At 34.5% G+C, this 17500-nt stretch overlaps 16 protein-coding genes and 4 non-coding genes across 20 annotated transcripts in view. All coding sequences in view use genetic code 11, as the record gives it.

The window, feature by feature from the left end:
* Positions 1 to 57: 57 nt before the first annotated feature.
* trnP lies at positions 58 to 128 on the top strand. The gene has a single exon. It is a non-coding gene; the product is annotated as a tRNA-Pro (tRNA).
* A 147-nt stretch (positions 129 to 275) lies between these two features.
* trnW lies at positions 276 to 349 on the top strand. The gene has a single exon. It is a non-coding gene; the product is annotated as a tRNA-Trp (tRNA).
* A 122-nt stretch (positions 350 to 471) lies between these two features.
* Positions 472 to 585, bottom strand: petG (cytochrome b6/f complex subunit V). Its single transcript has one exon. The coding sequence runs from the start codon at positions 583 to 585 to the stop codon at positions 472 to 474; it is 114 nt and encodes a 37-aa protein (YP_009116361.1).
* A 175-nt stretch (positions 586 to 760) lies between these two features.
* petL (cytochrome b6/f complex subunit VI) lies at positions 761 to 856 on the bottom strand. Its single transcript has one exon. It carries the CDS (start codon positions 854 to 856, stop codon positions 761 to 763), a length of 96 nt encoding a protein of 31 aa, YP_009116360.1.
* Positions 857 to 2410: 1554 nt separating this feature from the next.
* Positions 2411 to 2662, top strand: psbE (photosystem II cytochrome b559 alpha subunit). The gene has a single exon. It carries the CDS (start codon positions 2411 to 2413, stop codon positions 2660 to 2662), a length of 252 nt encoding a protein of 83 aa, YP_009116359.1.
* Positions 2663 to 2672: 10 nt separating this feature from the next.
* On the top strand, positions 2673 to 2792 carry psbF (photosystem II cytochrome b559 beta subunit). The gene has a single exon. It carries the CDS (start codon positions 2673 to 2675, stop codon positions 2790 to 2792), a length of 120 nt encoding a protein of 39 aa, YP_009116358.1.
* A 22-nt stretch (positions 2793 to 2814) lies between these two features.
* psbL (photosystem II protein L) lies at positions 2815 to 2931 on the top strand. The gene has a single exon. It carries the CDS (start codon positions 2815 to 2817, stop codon positions 2929 to 2931), a length of 117 nt encoding a protein of 38 aa, YP_009116357.1.
* A 125-nt stretch (positions 2932 to 3056) lies between these two features.
* Positions 3057 to 3179, top strand: psbJ (photosystem II protein J). The gene has a single exon. The coding sequence runs from the start codon at positions 3057 to 3059 to the stop codon at positions 3177 to 3179; it is 123 nt and encodes a 40-aa protein (YP_009116356.1).
* An 802-nt stretch (positions 3180 to 3981) lies between these two features.
* petA (cytochrome f) lies at positions 3982 to 4944 on the bottom strand. The gene has a single exon. It carries the CDS (start codon positions 4942 to 4944, stop codon positions 3982 to 3984), a length of 963 nt encoding a protein of 320 aa, YP_009116355.1.
* A 230-nt stretch (positions 4945 to 5174) lies between these two features.
* cemA (chloroplast envelope membrane protein) lies at positions 5175 to 5864 on the bottom strand. The gene has a single exon. The coding sequence runs from the start codon at positions 5862 to 5864 to the stop codon at positions 5175 to 5177; it is 690 nt and encodes a 229-aa protein (YP_009116354.1).
* Positions 5865 to 6683: 819 nt separating this feature from the next.
* ycf4 (hypothetical chloroplast RF4) lies at positions 6684 to 7238 on the bottom strand. Its single transcript has one exon. The coding sequence runs from the start codon at positions 7236 to 7238 to the stop codon at positions 6684 to 6686; it is 555 nt and encodes a 184-aa protein (YP_009116353.1).
* Positions 7239 to 7548: 310 nt separating this feature from the next.
* On the bottom strand, positions 7549 to 7659 carry psaI (photosystem I subunit VIII). The gene has a single exon. It carries the CDS (start codon positions 7657 to 7659, stop codon positions 7549 to 7551), a length of 111 nt encoding a protein of 36 aa, YP_009116352.1.
* A 986-nt stretch (positions 7660 to 8645) lies between these two features.
* On the bottom strand, positions 8646 to 10112 carry accD (acetyl-CoA carboxyltransferase beta subunit). Its single transcript has one exon. It carries the CDS (start codon positions 10110 to 10112, stop codon positions 8646 to 8648), a length of 1467 nt encoding a protein of 488 aa, YP_009116351.1.
* A 741-nt stretch (positions 10113 to 10853) lies between these two features.
* On the bottom strand, positions 10854 to 12293 carry rbcL (ribulose-1,5-bisphosphate carboxylase/oxygenase large subunit). Its single transcript has one exon. The coding sequence runs from the start codon at positions 12291 to 12293 to the stop codon at positions 10854 to 10856; it is 1440 nt and encodes a 479-aa protein (YP_009116350.1).
* Positions 12294 to 13091: 798 nt separating this feature from the next.
* Positions 13092 to 14588, top strand: atpB (ATP synthase CF1 beta subunit). The gene has a single exon. The coding sequence runs from the start codon at positions 13092 to 13094 to the stop codon at positions 14586 to 14588; it is 1497 nt and encodes a 498-aa protein (YP_009116349.1).
* Positions 14585 to 14989, top strand: atpE (ATP synthase CF1 epsilon subunit). Its single transcript has one exon. The coding sequence runs from the start codon at positions 14585 to 14587 to the stop codon at positions 14987 to 14989; it is 405 nt and encodes a 134-aa protein (YP_009116348.1).
* Positions 14990 to 15160: 171 nt separating this feature from the next.
* trnM lies at positions 15161 to 15233 on the bottom strand. Its single transcript has one exon. It is a non-coding gene; the product is annotated as a tRNA-Met (tRNA).
* Positions 15234 to 15400: 167 nt separating this feature from the next.
* On the top strand, positions 15401 to 15439 carry trnV (one of the parts in which the record gives this gene).
* trnV lies at positions 16016 to 16060 on the top strand (one of the parts in which the record gives this gene).
* A 1027-nt stretch (positions 16061 to 17087) lies between these two features.
* On the top strand, positions 17088 to 17450 carry ndhC (NADH-plastoquinone oxidoreductase subunit 3). Its single transcript has one exon. It carries the CDS (start codon positions 17088 to 17090, stop codon positions 17448 to 17450), a length of 363 nt encoding a protein of 120 aa, YP_009116347.1.
* Positions 17330 to 17500, top strand: part of ndhK (NADH-plastoquinone oxidoreductase subunit K) — an 879-nt gene continuing 708 nt past the window's right edge. The window contains exon 1 of the mRNA in view: positions 17330 to 17500. This exon is cut by the window's right edge and continues 708 nt beyond it. Coding sequence (YP_009116346.1) covers positions 17330 to 17500 — 171 coding nt within the window.

The raw sequence follows: 17500 nt of genomic DNA, 5'->3' as shown, positions 1-17500 counted from the left end.
GATGTGGAAAACAAGACAGGTATTTTGTACAATGACACTGTACAACAATTTTGAAAAGGGATGTAGCGCAGCTTGGTAGCGCGTTTGTTTTGGGTACAAAATGTCACGGGTTCAAATCCTGTCATCCCTACCTATGACTTCTCCTATGGGCAGTAACGAGAGATTAATTGCGATCAATTAAAATGGGGCATAATCTTTCATTTTTGGATACTATATGTATGCGAGATGTGTGAGAAGTTAAGTGGAAAAAAAAAAAAAAAAGATTTTCTTTGAAAGCGCTCTTAGTTCAGTTCGGTAGAACGCGGGTCTCCAAAACCCGATGTCGTAGGTTCAAATCCTACAGAGCGTGATTCCGTCTATCTTATGTATGTCGAATCACAATAAAATAACTTACCAAAACAAAGTTGAATTGCAACTGGAATTTGACCTCCTCCCTGTAGGAGGTCAATCAAAAAAAGAAATGTTACTCAATCAAAGGTCCAACTGATCACCACGTCTGTATTGTAAATATGCAGTCACAAATAATCCTGCCAAAGTAATAGGAATTAGACCTAAGACGATTCCAAATAGAAAAACTTCAATCATTTCGGTTTGTTTGAGGGGATAAAAAAAAGGGGTAAGATCTATCCCTAAATATTAATCTGAATTATCCGCGAATCTCAATGACCAAGAAAAAAATTGGCAATTGGTGTGGGAAAGAACCATAGAATATCTGGAATTACCGAGAAATATTTTTCTGAATTATTTATTCAATTCATTTTCAAATAAGTCGTATCTTGTTCAAACCAATAAATAGAGCTGGGGTTATAGTTAAAGCAGCCAGTATAAAACCGAAATAACTAGTTATAGTAAGCATGAAAGGGCTTTATTAGATATGTTTTTTTTTTTTTTCTACATATGTTGATAAAACACTTACCTAAGTTTCCATTTTTCCCAGATACGAGGGTAATAAAAACCAATTAAGAGAATTAGTTTAGTTCCAATGGAAAATTCATGATTCATCGGTCATTATAGATAATACTAAAAAAAGATAGAGTGACATAACATAGGTAGAAAAAAAAATTGATTCATCAGATGTGACATCGACCGATCCTGTGATTCCGAATCAACAGGTTCATTGTGCAATTTTTGAGTTGAGTAAAGTAATAGTAATAAGAACTGTGTCGTGTAACTTCATTCGAAGATGAAATTCAATTTTCATTAATTTTGGAATAAAAGAATTGGATTTGAAAATAGCTTCAATTCCATTTTTTTGGAGCGAACGACCTGATACTACCTTATTACTTATTTTAACTCATTGCATTCAGTATAGTAATAAATAGGTTAGTTAATTACCCATAATATATCGAATAAGAAGAAAAAAAGGTGTTCCACCATCCATCGATGGATCTATCGAGAAACAAAAACTTTTACTTTTTACTTTATTTAATTATTTAATTGAAATTTTCAATTTAAATTGACTTTATTTTTGTTCTCTTTTTCGGGTCCAAAAGTCGATTCGAAGACGAGCCACCTCAATTATCCTTTTAGGTTCCATATTCCGTCTTTCCATATCATGGAGTTCCATACTTGTAGTTTGGTCAAGAAAGAACCTTTGTCTTGGACCTAATCCAACAATGATTGCATCACGAATATTGATTGTTACAACTATGTTTTCTTTCTTTCATTAAATATGATCTAATCTAAATAGTAGATACTATTACTATTATCTACTACTATTATCTACTATTATATATATTTATATATTATCTACTAATTTATATATTATCTACTATTATATATATATATATATATATATCTTTTTTTTTATATATTATATATTCTTTTTTTATTTATTATTATTATTTTTTATTTATTATTATTAATAGTTACTAATTATAGTTATTAATTATTTTTTTTTTTAGTTAAGTTATAAGTATTTATTATATTATACCAACCAATTACTTGAAATGAAAGGATTCGAATAAAACTTTTAACCAAAAAGGGTTAGATTTCGCATATAATTGAATTGTGTCAATACGATAATATCTTTCATGAATTATTAGAACCCATTGATCATTGACTTACATTTTCCCAAGATCCTTACTTTCTATTATGAAGCCAATAAGGGAAACCTTATAAGAAATTTGAGGGTTTTCTATTGATCTGTTGAATAGCATAACATAAGTTATCCATAGATAAGGAACAAAAAAAGAAAAAAGGAATTGTGTAGCATTTCGGTACCGATCAAGGCTGCGTTGCTGTGCCAGAGGAAGGATAGCTATACTGATTCGGTATACTCGAAATACACCTTTGGTACAAAATTGACGATCTCACAAAGATGCAATATCAGTAGTTTTCTATTTACTGATCCCATCTTTCACGGAATCGATTCCCCTTTTTGAATGTACAAAAATTTGTGGAGCTCAGCATGTCTGGAAGCACGGGAGAACGTTCTTTTGCTGATATTATTACCAGTATTCGATACTGGGTTATTCATAGCATTACTATACCTTCCCTATTCATTGCGGGTTGGTTATTCGTCAGTACGGGTTTAGCTTACGACGTGTTTGGAAGTCCTCGGCCAAATGAGTATTTCACGGAAAGCCGACAGGGGATTCCATTGATAACCGGCCGTTTTGATTCTTTGGAACAACTCGATGAATTTAGTAGATCCTTTTAGGAGGCCCTCAATGACCATAGATCGAACCTATCCAATTTTTACAGTGCGCTGGTTGGCTGTTCACGGACTAGCTGTACCTACCGTTTCTTTTTTGGGGTCAATATCAGCAATGCAGTTCATCCAACGATAAACCTAATTCAAATTATAGAACTATGACACAATCAAACCCGAATGAACAAAATGTTGAATTGAATCGTACCAGTCTATACTGGGGTTTATTACTCATTTTTGTACTCGCTGTTTTATTTTCCAATTATTTCTTCAATTGAGAGAAAGAAAGAGAATAGTAGTAATTCTCTTATCCCATTCGGATAGATACCATCCTCATAATTATCCATGACTGTTTTTGTCTCTAGCATGACCACTTGATGAAATGTGGAGGAAAGTGGGGGAAATGGCCGATACTACTGGAAGGATTCCTCTTTGGCTGATAGGTACTGTAACTGGTATTCTTGTGATCGGTTTAATAGGTGTTTTCTTTTACGGTTCATATTCTGGGTTGGGTTCATCTCTCTAGTAATCGTATGAGCCGGATTGTAGACATGAAAAAGTAAGAACTTAGCGGGTCCTTACCCTCCTTTGTCTGATTAGAGCGGAAAGGGCCCGCGGAGTTCTTAGTCTTATAACGAGACTTTGATCTATTCCATAACCTACAAATTGGTTAGTTATCCAGTCAGCATAATCAAAATATTATATTTGTTTTGTAGAAATGACAAAAAGGATCCTTTGCTCTGATGTTTCAAACCACTCTATTCTTTTGTTTCTTAATGATGTTTGTGAACAATTGAATCTAGCGGTTGATTCATAGTTCCTGCCCTTCCCCCAAAATATTAACTGGAAGCAAGAAGAAAGAACGAATCAATCGATTTTATCTATAATCCAATATAATTATTATATTGATTTCTAGGGATGAGACATCCTGCAAATCATTTCTAGACTAAACTAATAGAACCTTAATCAAAACTACTCTAAAAAAAAAAATAATTATTATTTTGATACAAGACGACACAAGAAAAAGGAATTTTCTTGTGTCGTCTTGTATCGAATAGAAGATTAGGAAGACTAGTAATCCTTCCTAAAAGTATTTGTTCCTTTCATTTTTCCCATCCTTGCCTTGTATTCTCTTCTTTTGTATTTGTTCGGATGCCTATTGTTTATTACTAAAATGGAATACAAGTAATGAATTCCAGGCGTCCTGCAAAACAAAAAGAGTATAAACAAAGCAAGCAAAAGGATTTACAGAATTTTTTGATCATACATAATTGTATCGATGGACAAAAAACCGGCACTTTTTACCAAATGTTAAGGAATCTCTGGACCTAAAAATTGATTTCGTACAATTGAACTTTTTCAAACTGTTTCTTTTTAAGAACCAAAAAAACTTGTGCCAAAATAACAGATGCGAAGAAGAACAAAAGGCCTTGGACGCGTAATGGATCTTGAAGCACTATTTCTGCATCTCCCTGACCAAACCCTCCTACATTGGGATTGCTTGTTAATGGTTGATCAAGCTTGATGGATTCACCCTCTGAAACAAGAAGTTCTGGCCCTGGAGGTATAATATCAACCACTTGACGTCCATCCGATGCATCAACTATGGTTATTTCATATCCTCCCTTTTCTTTTCGTACTATTTTGCTTACTATACCTGCTGATGTAGCATTATAGACTGTATTGTTACTCTTGCTACCATCAGGATAAATCTGACCCCTTCCTCTGTTCCCACCCACATATATGGGATATTTTAAGAAGTGAACGTCTTTCTTCGTAGCAGGGTCGGGGGAAAGAATGGGAAAGACGATTTCACTATATTTTTGACCCGGAACAGGACCTATCACAAGAATATTTTTTTTATTGGGACGATAACTCTGAAAAGACAGATTTCCTATCTTTTCTTTCAACTCAGGAGAAATACGATCGGGGGGGGCTAATTCGAATCCCTCGGGTAAAATAAGAACAGCACCCACATTCAAACCCCCTTTTTTACCATTAGCAAGAACTTGTTTCAGTTGCATATCATAAGGAATTCGAACAACTGCTTCAAATACAGTATCAGGAAGCACAGCTTGCGGAACTTCAATATCCACGGGCTTATCAGCTAAATGGCAATTAGCACATACAATTCGTCCAGTTGCTTCTCGTGGGTTTTCATAACCCTGCTGCGCAAAAATGGGATATGCATTTGAAATGGATGCTCGAGTTATTACATATATCATGATCGATACAGAAATGGATCGAGTCATCTGTTCCTTTACCCAAGAAAAAGTATTTCTATTTTGCATGTCCAATCATGGATCTCGGAATTTCTACAATAAATTAGATAGCGAACTAGTAAAGTTCCCTATGCACGAGTCTGTCATTGTACTGGAATAGTTGTACTGGAATATAGGACGAATACCTTGAACCGGTAGAAATAAAATATAAAGAATTAAGTAAGATTCCAAATGCTTTCTTTATAAAGGAAGAAAGATTCTGATTTATTTGATTGATATCAGGAGATCAAATGAGTTCTTCATTCATTCATTGAATGATAAATGACTACAAGCGAAGGAGATACACGATTTAAATAACGGAAAATCCAATATTTCACAATTGTATCTAGAATAACTGGAAAGGTGGAAACAAGACCAGATATAATTTGATCGTTATGAGCCAATCCAAAATCGTTGTAGAACGAACCAATTATTAGTTCCCAACCATGAGTTGAGTGAAATCCAATCCATAAATCAGTAACTAAAAGAATCGAAAAAGCTTTTATTGTGTCACTTAAGTTATAGAGGAATTCCTGAACCCAAGAATTAAGAATGACAAGTTCCTCATTACCCAAAATAAAATAACCACTTAGAATAGCGAAAGAGATTATATTTGTCGAGAAATGCAAAATGATATGGAGATGATATTCATTGTGTGTTTTGACCAATTGTATCGTTTCCTTGTGTATTCCTATACGAAGTTTTTGTATATGTGTCTCCGGGTACTCCTTTATCATTTCGTCCAACAGAAAGAGTTCTTCTAATTCTATGAATCTTTCTAGAACGTTTTTCTCTTGAATGATATTCAAGAGAGTTTCGGATTGCCCGGTATTCCACCAATTAGTAACCCAAAGCTCCAGACATTTATTAAATGAGAGAGAGACCCACCAGGGCAAAAATACTATAGATACAAGATATGGGAAAGAAGGCAATGCTTTCTTTTTTTTCATTTTTTATCTGTGAATTGAATTGTTAATGAACCTGCTTCATTCGTTGACTCTATATGATATTTCTCTGAAGCACGAGTTCTATAACAAGGTATTGAACCTATGGGTCTATTCTATTCATTCCAATTTTTGTGTAAAAATTGAGTTTAGTTCTTGGATCTAGAAGGAATATAGAAATGGGATAAGGGTCCGTCCTTTTCGGATAAAAATGCAAAATCTATATTATTCCCAGATATCTCAATTGGGCAAATTCGAAGCAATTTCATCCTCATTTGTTCCTTTCTATGAATACTCGAAAACCCACTTAAAATAACGAATCGTATTTCGAAACGAAAACCCCCCTCAGTTAATTATTTCGAAATGTTTCATCGTCTAGCCACAACCAAGGAAAAAGGGTATCATCAAGATTTTGGGCCTAAAAAGATGAGATGAATTACGTATTACGAAATACATGTTCGGATATATTTGATGAATCCCTACTTATTAGATTATCCTTTTTTCTAGTAGAAATCTTCTAGTAGAAAAGAATTGAGTTGGGATCCATACGCATACGAAATACTTTTGGTATACAAATGGTATACAAAAATTTCTTCTTTTCTTAATTATAGTATAGTTTATTATAGTTATTCCATATACGCCCTCCTGCTTTTTTGTTTTATTCTATGGGAGTCGCCACGACAAAGGAAGGAGGAAATAGAATAATCTAACATGTTTTGTTCGAATGAACATTCCAAAAAGACTTCAATTGTATTAAAAAAGGAATTAGCAAGTTCCTCCCCCCATGCCGAGAAAACATTTATTCTTTATTGTGTTCAATTCATTTCAAAATACTTCAATTGGTACGCGCAAGAAATAGGCCAATTCGGCAGCTTTTTGTTCAATTTCTCGTGGAGTAAAATTCTCATCAGTACGAGTCAAGGGAATGGCCCCTTGACCTCTGATTTCCATATAAAGGACACGACGAGGATAAAGACCCTCTTTAACCTCAATTCTGATTGATTGGATATCTCTCATAAGGAAGCGAAGGAAGATGCGACGATTTATTCCAGGAAATCCCCAACGAAAAATGCACACAATTCCTTCTTTTCTATCGAATCGGTCATAACCACTACCTACATTCCACAAAATTGTGCACCACAAATAGGAGCTAACGAATAGACCTGCGATCCCGTAAAAAGACATCACGATTCCTTGTGGAAAAAAAATAATTTGCTGAGATGGAAATACGGATATCAGATTCCTACCAAGATAACTGGAAGTTCCAACCGCTAAGAATCCTAGTGAACCTAAAAAAAGGATACAGGCCCAGCAAAAATTACTTGTTTTTCGAGACCCCCTTATAAGTTCTATCCATATATGTTCTGATCGCCAATTCATACTATACTAGATCCAGTTGCATTCGATTGGAATTGAGAGAATAACCCAAATTTGACTTTACCTTTCTTGATCCCGAAGTAACTTTCATCAACTAGCGCTATTCTGATGTGGAGTAATTGGTTAGATACATTGACTTTCTATTAAAAATATTTACTGATCCTTTTTAACCAGCTATGCCCTGCATATATATACATGCATTTATGCGGATATCATGTATCCGCATGCATAACAGTTCTTTCATTTGTGTGTGGAAAGAGCCACATTATGATACAGTGTTGAAATAAATTGATAAGATTTGGTCCCATTGGATCTAGACAATCTTATTTTTTTGGACATGAAGAGATAAAGAAGCCATTGCAATTGCCGGAAATACTAGGCCCACTAAAGGCACAAAAATAGAGGGTAAGTTGAGATCTGTCATAGAATGGGTGCCTCGATTTAATATTTGTATCTATATATTTGTATCTATTAGAAAGATATCTTATGATATGATAAGTATATCTATTATAAGTAATATTAAGTAATATTGACTATTGTATTTTATATAATATGAAGTTTGAATAATAATATTCAAACTTCATATTATACTACTAAGTATATATAAACAATTAAGTATATATAAATATATACTTTATAATAAATATAAGATTTCCAAATAATATTATTTGGAATATTATTATTTGGAAATTCAAATTATTATTTGGAAATCTCAAATAGTAATAAAATAAAAAGAAAATAAAAAAAAAAAGATAGATAATAAGTGCAAAAATGTAGAACTAAATTAAGTGTACCTATTCATCTTTCTACACGAATATAGATAGGATAATCTTCTTTTACAAATTTTATTATTCTTCTTCTCCCATCCTTATGTTCTTTCTATCTTTCTTTCTAATCTAATAAGGAGTTTCTTATTAAAAAGGAGTTTTCTTATGAAAATTAAGTTCATTATGAATTCGCGACTCTAAATAATACGATCCAACAAACGGGGATTCATAGTAAAAATGCGATATATATAGAAATTTTTTTATTCCATATCCGTATTTGCTATTTCTTTTTATTTTGATCTTCTTTTTTTCATTATTGTCTATCTTAATTATTGTCTATCTTAATTAATACGTAAGATAGCCAGATAAAATTCTTTTTATTTCCCCAAATTCGAATTCCTCGGAAAGAGAAATTCACCTTTTTATTTTATCCTGTTGATAGAGGTTCATAATACCTAATCATGAATAGGGGTAAGATAAAAAATAGATCTGGATCTGGAAGAAAAAAAATTATCCGAAACTTCTGACTCTTACTAGAAAGTGTAACTTATATCACCAAAGAACATTTTTCTTAGTTTTTTTTATTACGATGAACTAAATACTTGTTCGCTACAAATAAAATAACTGAATCTAGTGCTATACTTTAATTTTTGGAATTTTGATTCAAGGGAAAGAAACCATGGAGCTGAAATAACTCACTTAGAACACCTTTTAAAGGATTACGTGGTACGATTGGGTCGAATAAGCCTTTATGGAATAAATACTCAGCCGCTTGTGAACCATCGGGTACTGTCTTATTCAATGTTTGTTCAATTACTCTTTTACCCGCAAATGCAATGTACGCATTAGGTTCAGCAATAATGATATCTCCCAACATACCAAAACTGGCTGTTACTCCACCGGTTGTAGGAGATGTAAGGACTGATACATAGAATAACTTTTTAGTGGATTGGTAATCATATGAAGCAGAAGATATTTTAGCCATTTGCATCAAGCTCAAACTTCCTTCGTGCATGCGTGCTCCTCCAGAAGCACACACAATAATGACAGGTAGAGATCGATTAGTAGCATACTCAATCAAACGAGTGATTTTCTCACCTACTACAGATCCCATACTACCTCCCATGAACTGAAAATCCATAACCCCAATTGCTACGGTAATACCGTTTAGTTGACCTATGCCTGTTTGAACAGCTTCAGTTAAACCTGTCTTTCTTTGATAAGAATCGATACGATCTTTATAAGGTTCCTCTTCTGAATGAAATTGAATGGGGTCCATAGAAACCATATCTTCATCCATAGGATCCCAAGTGCCCGAATCAATCGAAAGTTCGATTCTATCTGAACTACTCATTTTCAAATGATATCCACACTGTTCACAAATATTCATTTTTGACCTAAGAAGTTTTTTATAATTTAATCCATAACAATTTTCGCATTGAACCCATAAATGTCTGTATTTTTTATTTATATCGAAATCATTAGATCTTCCTCTTATATTGAAATCACTGCCATTATTACGAGTTCGTATACTAAAACTTCCACTTTCACTACCACTTACATTTTCAGTACAAATGAAACTATAAATGTAACTGTCACTGTAATTGTCAGTACCACCTGAAATGGAACTATTAATACTGACTTCAAAACGAAGATAACTATTAATGCAACTATTAATGTGATTAGTCCAACTAGATTGAGTATCATACATGTAATGATAATAGTAGTGATTGTTTCTCTTAGACCCCCTATTCAAAAAACTAGAAAAAAAACCTTCTAATTCACTCAGAAAAGAACTATCATTGTCAATCTCAAAACTATGATTTTCAATATCAAAATATACGGAATAACTGTCACCATTACTATCCCTAACTAAAAAAGTGTCATCAGAGATCAAACTCCAAATATCCCTGATACCAAATAAATAATCAACATTACTGAAACTATAACTAACACTATCACTCCAATTTTTCTCCGTATCATTTAGAAGGGGTTCATCACTTCCACTGGTATGGCCAATAGCATCAAGACTTTCCATCGATTTACTTAAACCATACCTATGCTCTAACTTCTCGTTAGACAACATCGAATTGAACCACCATTTTTCCATAGAATCTTTCTGCCCCCTATTTGATGAAAATACAATAGATGAATAGTCATTCGATGAATAATTATTTTACTATTTTATTTCCTATCAGAATTAAGCATATGAGGATTAGGATTGTTAACTAATAATAAGTGAGTATTGAAAGAAATGATTCTCTTTTTTTTGGAATCCGAGATATCACTTCAATATCTATCTATATAGATAGATTCTTTTTTTTTTTTCAATTAAAATACAAATTTTCATCGAAAAGAGAAATAGTTTATAAATAAAGAATTCGTTCTCGCATAACCTTGTATCATATAATCAAATAATAAGTTTATATTGCAACATGGAACGAAAAAGACAATATACAGGATGAGTAGATTGGATAGAGGGAGCCCTTACCTTAGCTTAATCTAAGGCCTGAAACTACGAGATATAAAATGATCCACTAATCCTATGGATCCTTAGGATTAATTATGGATTGGATCCAAAAATAAAGAAATATTGAGTTGTTTCGTCTTCGTTCTATTTAGATCTTGTATATACTTGTATATTGTATATACTTGTATATATAGTATATAGGTCTGTACATGTGATATGAAAGATATATGCAAATATATAGTATGTTATGTTAGTAAGCTCATTCTTTATTTTATTCGGCTCAATCCTTTTTTTTAGGAAAAGATTGGGCCGAGTTTAATTGCAATCAATTAGGAGAACAAAGAGGAATTACTAAACTCTACACGCTTAGTTTTTATCTTTCTATTTCGTTTTATCTAGCTTATCTACCGGTTCGAAGTCGAATTTAATCTGTTTCCATACTTCACAAGCAGCGGCTAGCTCAGGGCTCCATTTGCTAGCTTCACGGATAATTTCAGCACCTTCACGAGCAAGATCACGTCCTTCATTACGAGCTTGTACACACGCTTCTAAAGCCACCCGATTAGCTACTGCACCAGGTGCATTTCCCCAAGGGTGCCCTAAAGTTCCTCCACCAAACTGTAGTACGGAATCATCTCCAAAGATTTCGGTAAGAGCAGGCATATGCCAAACATGAATACCCCCTGAAGCCACAGGTATAACACCTGGCATAGAGACCCAATCTTGAGTGAAAAAGATACCACGACTACGGTCTTTTTCAATAAAATCATCACGTAATAAATCAACAAAACCCAAAGTCATCTCGCGTTCCCCTTCCAGTTTACCTACTACTGTACCAGCGTGAATATGATCTCCACCAGACATACGTAATGCTTTAGCTAGTACACGAAAATGCATACCATGATTTTTCTGTCTATCAATAACTGCATGCATTGCGCGATGGATGTGAAGAAGTAGGCCATTGTCGCGGCAATAATGAGCCAAACTAGTATTTGCAGTGAATCCCCCAGTTAAGTAATCATGCATTACGATAGGAACTCCCAATTCTCTGGCAAATACGGCCCTTTTGATCATTTCTTCACATGTACCCGCAGTAGCATTTAAGTAATGTCCTTTGATTTCACCCGTTTCGGCCTGCGCTTTATAAATTGCTTCGGCACAAAATACGAAACGGTCTCTCCAACGCATAAATGGTTGTGAGTTCACGTTTTCATCATCTTTGGTAAAATCAAGCCCACCGCGTAGACATTCATAAACCGCTCTACCGTAGTTCTTTGCGGATAATCCCAATTTTGGTTTAATAGTACATCCCAATAGAGGACGACCATACTTGTTCAACTTATCTCTTTCAACTTGGATGCCATGAGGCGGGCCTTGGAAAGTTTTTGAATAAGAAGTGGGAATTCGCAGATCCTCCAGACGTAGAGCTCGTAGGGCTTTGAAACCAAATACATTACCTACAATGGAAGTAAACATGTTAGTAACGGAACCTTCTTCAAAAAGGTCTAAAGGATAAGCTACATAAGCAATATATTGATTTTCCTCCCCGACAACGGGCTCGATGTGGTAGCATCTTCCTTTGTAACGATCAAGACTGGTAAGTCCATCAGTCCAAACAGTTGTCCATGTACCAGTAGAAGACTCGGCTGCTACCGCAGCCCCTGCTTCTTCAGGCGGAACTCCGGGTTGAGGAGTTACTCGGAATGCTGCCAAGATATCAGTATCTTTGGTTTCGTATTCAGGAGTATAATAAGTCAATTTGTAATCTTTAACACCAGCTTTAAATCCAACACTTGCTTTAGTCTCTGTTTGTGGTGACATAAGTCCCTCCCTACAACTCATGAATTAAGAATTCTCACAACAACAAGGTCTACTCGATATGGATTAGGCATGAATGAAACCTTTAACAAAAATCTTTCAAAAAATATTCAATATTCAATTAATATTATCAACTCATTAAAATGTTATGTTAAAACGGTTTGTTATTAGACCATGTATTTGATTCACCAAATACATCATTATTGTATACTCTTTGATATATATAGCGCAACCCAACCCAATCCTAATCTTTGTTTTGCAGGTTTATAATTGAATTGATCCCTTTCTTATTTTGAATCTAAATATCTAAATACTGAGAAAAATTCCCCCTTGACAGTAATATATGTTGTATATGTAAATCCTAGATGTGAAAATAGGCATAATTCATCCACGAAAGGGTATAATATAAAGACGGAAATCTATATGAAAAATCCAAAATAAAGAACAAAGGCCAATAAGATCCAAATAATAAATCATAAATCGAGTTCGGGTTCGAATTCCATAAGTAATATAATATGGATCTTTTTTTATATAATGATAGAGAAATGAAACACATTTATTCACGATTTCATCTACTTGCAATTTTTTTTTGAAAAAAAAAAAAGATTGGCTGAACTTGAAAATTTACTCATTGAATGAGTAAACGAGTGAATCGGATTCGGTTGGGTGGTACCAACTAAATCGAGTGCTATCTCCCATTTATCTCTTATTGAATTAACTGATCAACTTGCTATCGGACATTTATTTTCGATTTGGTATTATTCCAAAAAGGATTTCGACATATTTCACTTTATTATAATTATGAGAATCAATCCTATTACTTCTAGCCCTGCGGTTTCCACACTTGAAGAAAAAAACCTAGGGTGTATCGCTCAAATTATTGGCCCAGTACTGGATGTCGTTTTTCCCCCGGGCAAAATGCCTAATATTTATAACGCTTTGGTAGTTAAGGGTCGAAATACTGTCGGTCAGCAAATTAATGTGACTTGCGAGGTACAACAATTATTAGGAAATAATCGAGTTAGAGCTGTAGCTATGAGTGCTACAGATGGGCTGATGAGAGGAATGGAAGTGATTGACACGGGAGCTCCTCTAAGTGTTCCAGTCGGCGGAGCTACTCTCGGGCGAATCTTCAACGTTCTTGGAGAGCCTGTTGATAATTTAGGTCCTGTAGATACTCGCACAACATCTCCTATTCATAGATCTGCGCCTGCCTTTATACAGTTAGATACGAAATTATCAATCTTTGAAACAGGTATTAAAGTGGTAGATCTTTTAGCTCCTTATCGCCGTGGAGGAAAAATCGGACTATTTGGGGGAGCTGGAGTAGGTAAAACAGTACTCATCATGGAATTGATCAACAACATTGCCAAAGCTCATGGAGGCGTATCTGTATTTGGCGGAGTAGGAGAACGTACTCGTGAAGGAAATGATCTTTACATGGAAATGAAAGAATCCGGAGTAATTAATGAAAAAAATCTTGCAGAATCAAAAGTAGCTTTAGTCTATGGTCAAATGAATGAACCGCCGGGAGCTCGTATGAGAGTTGGTTTGACTGCCCTAACTATGGCAGAATATTTCCGGGATGTTAATGAACAAGATGTGCTTCTATTCATCGACAATATCTTTCGTTTTGTCCAAGCAGGATCAGAAGTATCCGCATTATTAGGGAGAATGCCTTCTGCAGTGGGTTATCAACCTACCCTTAGTACAGAAATGGGTTCTTTGCAAGAAAGAATTACTTCTACCAAAGAGGGATCTATAACTTCGATCCAAGCAGTTTATGTACCTGCGGACGATTTGACCGACCCTGCTCCTGCCACTACATTTGCACATTTAGATGCTACTACCGTACTATCAAGAGGATTAGCTGCCAAAGGTATTTATCCAGCAGTAGATCCTTTAGATTCAACGTCAACTATGTTACAACCTCGGATCGTTGGCGAGGAACATTATGAAACTGCGCAAAGAGTTAAGCAAACTTCACAACGTTACAAAGAACTTCAGGACATTATAGCAATTCTTGGGTTGGATGAATTATCCGAGGAGGATCGTTTAACTGTAGCAAGAGCACGAAAAATTGAGCGTTTCTTATCACAACCCTTCTTCGTGGCAGAAGTATTTACTGGTTCCCCAGGAAAATATGTTGGTCTTGCAGAAACAATTAGGGGGTTTCAACTGATCCTTTCCGGAGAATTAGATGGTCTGCCCGAGCAGGCCTTTTATTTGGTGGGTAACATCGATGAAGCTACCGCGAAAGCTATGAACTTAGAAGTGGAGAGCAATTTGAAGAAATGACCTTAAATCTTTGTGTACTGACTCCTAATCGAATTATTTGGGATTCAGAAGTGAAAGAAATCATTTTATCTACAAATAGTGGCCAAATTGGTGTATTACCAAACCACGCCCCTATTGCCACGGCTGTAGATATAGGTCTTTTGAGAATACGCCTCAACGACCAATGGTTAACGGTGGCTCTGATGGGTGGTTTTGCTAGAATAGGGAATAATGAGATCACCATTTTAGGAAATGATGCGGAGATGAGTACTGATATTGATCCACAAGAAGCTCAACAAGCTCTTGAAATAGCTGAAGCTAACTTGAGTAGAGCTGAGGGTAAGAGACAAGTGATTGAAGCGAATCTAGCTCTCAGACGAGCTAGGACACGAGTAGAGGCTGCCAATGCTATTTCCTACTAGTCAATACATCAAAATAATCAAAAGAAGTTTTTTAGAAGTTCTTTATTATACACCACATTTAGATTCTGCCAATTGAAGACAATCAAGTATAATCTGATACAACGAAAAAGGGAAGATGAGTAGAAAAACTTATTAGATACCATTGCATTGACTCCGGTATCTAATAAGTTCTACCTACTATTGGATTTGAACCAATGACTCCTGCCGTATGAAAGCAATACTCTAACCACTGAGTTAAGTAGGTAATTTATCACCGCAAAAGAAGACCCATCACCTCGGGGATTATAGATAGAATATTATTTTTAAGCAATACCAATCTGTTAACAGTAAACGGATCGGAGAGTTATCATGTGGGATTAGGGAATATCCATCTTGACAAGAAATTATCTATATGTTAAGATATCTATGACAAGGGCTATAGCTCAGTTAGGTAGAGCACCTCGTTTACACGTGCGCCAATGCTTTTCAAGGGAGCTTATTATGCAATGAACATAATTGATCTTATTGAAAAATCAATGTCTTACTCCATAGATTCGAGAGAACAATAGCCTGACAAATATTTGGTTCGGTCCGATTTTGGTGCGAATTTAGGTGCCAAATCAAATAGAACCCGTCATTGATTTGATAGTTGATAAGGTAAATACCCAGCCCATTCAATGCTAGGCATAATGAGTATAAGGGCTTCAAAAAAACCTCTTTTCGTCCTATGAACTTTAAGGTGTATGAAGTCTCATATTCGACTCTTGCAGCGGAACGATAGAGATTCCATTTAACTTAGGTTGATCTAAGCCGAAGGCAGACCTAAGTCAAGGTAACCCTTCTTTGAAACACTTTGGTATTGCTACTAGATCTGAATACAAATAATGAATCAGAGCACATGGAGCCAGCTCATTATCTTCCTGTAAAGAAAAAATATGGTGGACTAACTGATCTTTACATCAGTTGATGAAAGAGCCCAATGCAACAAACAAAATGCATGTTGGGTCTTTGAAACAGTTCGAATCATTTCGATAATAATAAGTTTGATCGGTTTTACCGAGAAGGTCTACGGTTCGAGTCCGTATAGCCCTAATACATTCTATTTGTCTATTTTTGTATAGACATTCTAGTTTAGTTTAGTATAGTTTTCATTTCCTCATTAGTACTTGTTTATAGACTGGACAGACCGTTGGTTGTTTCATAGAAATGAAATGAAAGCATTACCACATATTCATGTAAATACATAGGGACCTGAAAATAAAAAAAAAAAATAATTCATTCCAATGGATCTAATCAGATCAGTATGTGTCAAATCTAGGACAAGAAAAAGAAAGAAAATATAATCGTTCGATGCATTAGATTGTGTTTACGTATTCGTATTTGTATAAAATCAATAGAAGCAACGACGATCCTTTACCTGGATTTTAATGAAAAGAATACTTCGAATATGTTAGAAATCCCTAGACATCTTTTACCCAAAAAATTTTTTCGGTTTTGATAATAACTATGTTATATTTGATATTATTTTTTTGATAATATTTCATTATCTTATTTCATTTTCTTATTTATACATTATATAAATTATAAGTAAATATATAATGTTATATAATGTATAAATAAGAAATATTTCGAAATATAAAATACAAAGAAATAAATATAAGGAAGTATCAAGAAAAAAACATAGTATTACTATTCATTAGAATACATTAGTAATAGAATATTCTATTAGGTTAGATTAGTATATTTTAGTATTTAATTAAATTACTTTTATTATTTAGAATCTTTTATTATTTAGAATTTGATTATTTAATATTTTTTATATCTTATATCTATTTTTTTATAGAGAATAGAGAAAGCGAGACAAAGTGAGAGAGTTTTGTTTGTGTAAGAACGCCTTATGTCTACACCATATCTAAATAGAATCGAAATCCAAAATGGAATCCCGATTCCGTTGGATGAATCTCTAAACAAGACATGCCACACAGCAAACAAACTCTGAACTATGCACTTTGATTTGATTAAAATCAATTCTTGTTTCACCTAGGAAAACAAGTTCTGGATGAATTGACAATGCCAACTCGAATAATTCAGCATATTCCACATTAATAGGAGTACATTTATGTTTCTGCTTCACGAATATGATATTTTATGGGCATTTCTAATAATATCAAGCGTTATTCCTATCTTGGCATTTGTAATTTCAGGAGTTTTAGCCCCGGTTAGTGAAGGACCAGAGAAGCTCTCTAGTTATGAATCGGGCATAGAACCTATGGGGGACGCTTGGTTACAATTCCGAATCCGCTATTACATGTTTGCTCTAGTTTTTGTTGTTTTTGATGTTGAAACGGTCTTTCTTTATCCATGGGCAATGAGTTTCGATGTATTGGGTGTATCTGTATTTATCGAAGCTTTAATTTTCGTGCTTATCCCAATTGTGGGTTCAGTTTATGCATGGCGAAAAGGAGCGTTGGAATGGTCTTAACTGAGTATTCAGACAATAAAAAAAAAAAGGAAGGAAAAGATTACATTGAG

Source organism: Ananas comosus, assembly GCF_001540865.1.
Source record: "Ananas comosus chloroplast DNA, complete genome".
Taxonomy (NCBI): Eukaryota; Viridiplantae; Streptophyta; class Magnoliopsida; order Poales; family Bromeliaceae; genus Ananas; species Ananas comosus.
Note: the sequence above shows the minus strand (reverse complement) of the source record. Positions and strands in the feature narration are given on the sequence as shown.